The 3,556-nt window shown below is 33.5% G+C and overlaps 1 protein-coding gene across 1 annotated transcript; it reads left to right on the top strand.

Moving 5' to 3' along the window:
- Positions 1 to 369: 369 nt before the first annotated feature.
- On the top strand, positions 370 to 2,896 carry LOC148616941 (uncharacterized). Its single transcript, XM_088581618.1, has 2 exons — positions 370 to 466; positions 1,813 to 2,896. The coding sequence occupies exons 1-2, from the start codon at positions 444 to 446 to the stop codon at positions 2,264 to 2,266; spliced, it is 477 nt and encodes a 158-aa protein (XP_088437744.1). The 5' UTR covers positions 370 to 443; the 3' UTR covers positions 2,267 to 2,896.
- The last annotated feature ends 660 nt before the right edge of the window (positions 2,897 to 3,556 follow it).

Raw genomic sequence — 3,556 nt, 5'->3', positions numbered from 1 at the left:
AGTAAAAACTGTCATTTTGAGTGGATATATATTTTTAATTTCTGTGTGTATCATTTAAATTATTATGTATATTTATTGAGCTTTTCCTGTTCACTTTGTCTTTTTGTCGACATTATTTCATAACGTTTGTGTCGTCTTATCATGAATGTCAAGCAATTAATTCTAATCTAGTTGACCTATTTCACGCTCCTCTCAATCCACATATTCAAGCGCCAAGATAACTGATAATGAAAAATGTACACCGTATGTTGAATTGAGTTAATCAAGTTCATATTTATCCTGGGTATTGTCCTACATCTTTCTTTGTATATGTCAGTTTGAATATTCAATTCCATTTACCTAGACAAGTTTTTTTTTCATAAAAGATGGCAACACCTTTTCTACAAAAGAAATGGAGAAAGCTGTTCCAAGCATTCGACGTTACCAAGGACAATCTAATTTCAATGGACGATGCTTATACTATTGCGTGAGTATAGTGGTTTATGATAATACTAATTATTGATGCCAGGCTTTGGTTTTTGAATTCCTTTATCATGATGTTTTAAGTGGAAAAATAGTATATATTTATATATGTTATTTATCTATCTAAACCAACATATTTTCGTAAAAAGAAGGACTTGACTTTTTATGAGCAACTCCGCGGGTGTTTCTAGAAAAGCAGAGGACGCTTACCCTACCGGTGCACCTGGTCCATGGTCCCAGTTTTTAGTGGAGTCCGAGTTGCTCATTTACTTTTGTTACTTTGTATGTATGTTTTTAGTTACTTTATGTTCTTTGTTGTTTATGTCTGTTTTCCATGTCTGTTCTTTGTCCCTGGATTACATTCTTTTGATTACGGCTATAACCTTGCTTCCCTTGATTACTTTTCACATAATGTTTTATGCAAAGTCAATAATCTCTTGCATTTCTTGTCAGATAATTTTCTGCAAGACATTAGTACAGGTATTGATAAAAATTAAAGCCTATGAAAATTACAAAATGCTGTATTAACTTTATTTATATTTGGGGACAACAGCATTGTTCACCTGAACATTAAATATATCGAAAAGTTTGTTAAACTTGATAAATTATAGACAAACTTTTGTCTGTAAGGAACATTTGATGATACGATAAAAAAGAGACAATTTATAATTTATTTGATGATTTAATTTGTTACGGAAGAGTTGTCAAGGGAACCAAGGTTATAGCCGTAATCAAAAGAATGTAATCCAGGGACAAAGACCAGACATGGGAAACAGACACACACAACAAAGAACATAAAGTAACTAAAATCATACATACAAAGTAACAAAAGTAAATGAGCAACTCGGACTCCACTAAAAACTGGGAGCATGGACCAGGTGCACCGGTATATGAATTATAACCCTCATAAATGTATAAAGTAAACACACTTAAATCGGTGAAATTGTTCTCTATAGACTATACAACCGATTGTTTGCATTTTGTACTAAGATGAAAATAAAACTACAAGAGCATTGTACGTAAATGATAATGCGACGCAGTATCATAAATATTTGTTTTGGAAGTATACGGGGAAAATAATATTAAGTGCATTTAGTGGACCATTTGTATTTACGACTGCATGGTGGCTTTAAATACTGAATATATTACTTTTGCAATACCATAATGTTGTCTTAATGGTTTCATGTTATTGAGTAGCAGTCTTTTAAGAATCACGCAAATTCTGTAATATGTGATACACCCCAGAAAAGACTACACATTTTTATTTTTATAAAAGCGTTATACCTTTTAGATATTCAATCGAATTTTGCTTTTAATCGCTTATGAAAATCAACGATTTTGTCATTCAAGTGATTGTGCCATCCGTTCTACTGGAGTGAAAGGTAAAGCTGCCGACACTGTCCGGACGCTATTGAATTATTCGTTCAAGGAGTTTTTCCTAAAGGATGCTGAAAAGATAACAGAAGAAGAAATGGTTCAAAGAATGACAAAAGAATATAACGCAAACAAGACATATTTTATGGAAGATGTGAGGACACTTTATGGCTTATTGATACGAGTTATGGATTTGAACGGTGATGGAAAAATATCAAAAAAAGAGTATCAGACATGGCTGAACGCATTTGGAATATTCACACATGATGACAAATACTTCAATGCTTATCCCCAGAACAAGGATGGAACCATACCCATTGAGTTATTTATTCAAGGTTTTGTTGAATATATATGTAACAGTGATGAACAAAATGTCAGTCAAATGGAAAAAGCTCGTCTTTATGCATATAGAGTGATTGATGACATTTAGATGGTGACAGAGCTTTTCCTCATAATCAAGATTTATAAGTACAGTACCTGAACCGATCCGTGCAACAAAAATTGCGATCGGTCATCGGTCACCGATCAGTTTCAGGTCAGTCATCGATCCGTCAAACCGAACCATTAAACCGGTGATCACATCACGTGACCACATTTTTATTGTTTTCTTTGTCAATTTTACAAATATTTACATAATGTAATAGATTTAAACATCACTTTATACTATTATGTCACATTTCTTTTATTTGAAACAGATCTTACGCCATTTTACAGAACTGCGATCAGATCGGTCACCGGTCATCGGTCATCAATCCGTCAGCGATCAATCAGTTAACGGTCATCGATCCGTCAAATTTTGCACGGATCGGTTCAAGGACTGTATAATATCATGCAGTCATATTCCCTTATGTTAGTAGTGTAAAAGAACTTCAATTTCAAAGATTCGCTTATCCATGTACATGATAAAATGACTGTCAGTTTTATTGAATAAATACAAAATGTCATGGTCCTTTTGTCTCGTTGTCTTCCAATATATTTTAAACCAAGTGATGTACAAAACATATAGGCAAAATATATTACAGCTACAAATCTAAGACAATTATGAAGCAGTGAAAAACAAGAACATGCACTAAATGCGAAAACAGAAAAAAATAATAACCCCTACAAATTGAATATAAGAAAAACAAAATAGCACACACAACTCTCGAACGACATTATGTGTTCAGAAAAGGTAACCACGTCCTGCTCAAACCCGAGTCATCTGTCAAATAGCAAGCGAGTAAATCCAGCAAGAGTCAGAGTCTAGCTACAATAGTGAAGCCTCGACATACTCTGTCATTGCGGAATCACAATGAGGTCCCACATATAACAAATTAGTAAATCAATGTGCAATTCATACACAGATGATATATTTTAATATAACAAAGATTCACTTGGAATTATATATGTTACCATCTCTGTTTAATTTTTAATAGTTTAGATTGAAAACTAACAGTTGAGAAATGCATATATCATGATAACCATAACTGTACGACCTGGCTAAATGTATGCAAGTCGTCCGACACAGTCAGAAGAACAACTGTAGCTAGTGAGTGTCAAGTTCGGTGGGTTGTCTATCCGGTATGACGCTAATTTAACATAAAATATCTTGTAGCGTTTGTGATAAGAAACTTCATATCGGTCAATCAAAGTGTGATCACGACAGCAAAATTGAAGTGAAAGCTTAACTAGACTAACAAGCTTATTTGGCGGTTTACATGTACAAAGAAATAAAGTATGT

Source organism: Perna viridis, chromosome 5 (genome assembly GCF_037379345.1).
Source record: "Perna viridis isolate PV_CMFRI_1.1 ecotype Kerala chromosome 5, ASM3737934v1, whole genome shotgun sequence".
Lineage (NCBI taxonomy): Eukaryota > Metazoa > Mollusca > Bivalvia > Mytilida > Mytilidae > Perna > Perna viridis.
This window is presented reverse-complemented; position numbering and strand designations above follow the sequence as displayed.

What these genes read in the sequence shown, in the direction of transcription:
- LOC148616941 (XM_088581618.1), top strand. Translation starts at nt 444, where the DNA reads ATGGACGATGCTTATACTATTGC. An exon ending in GACGATGCTTATACTATTGC is followed by an intron (nt 467 to 1,812) that starts GTGAGTATAGTG and finishes TTGTCATTCAAG; the next exon opens with TGATTGTGCCATCCGTTCTA.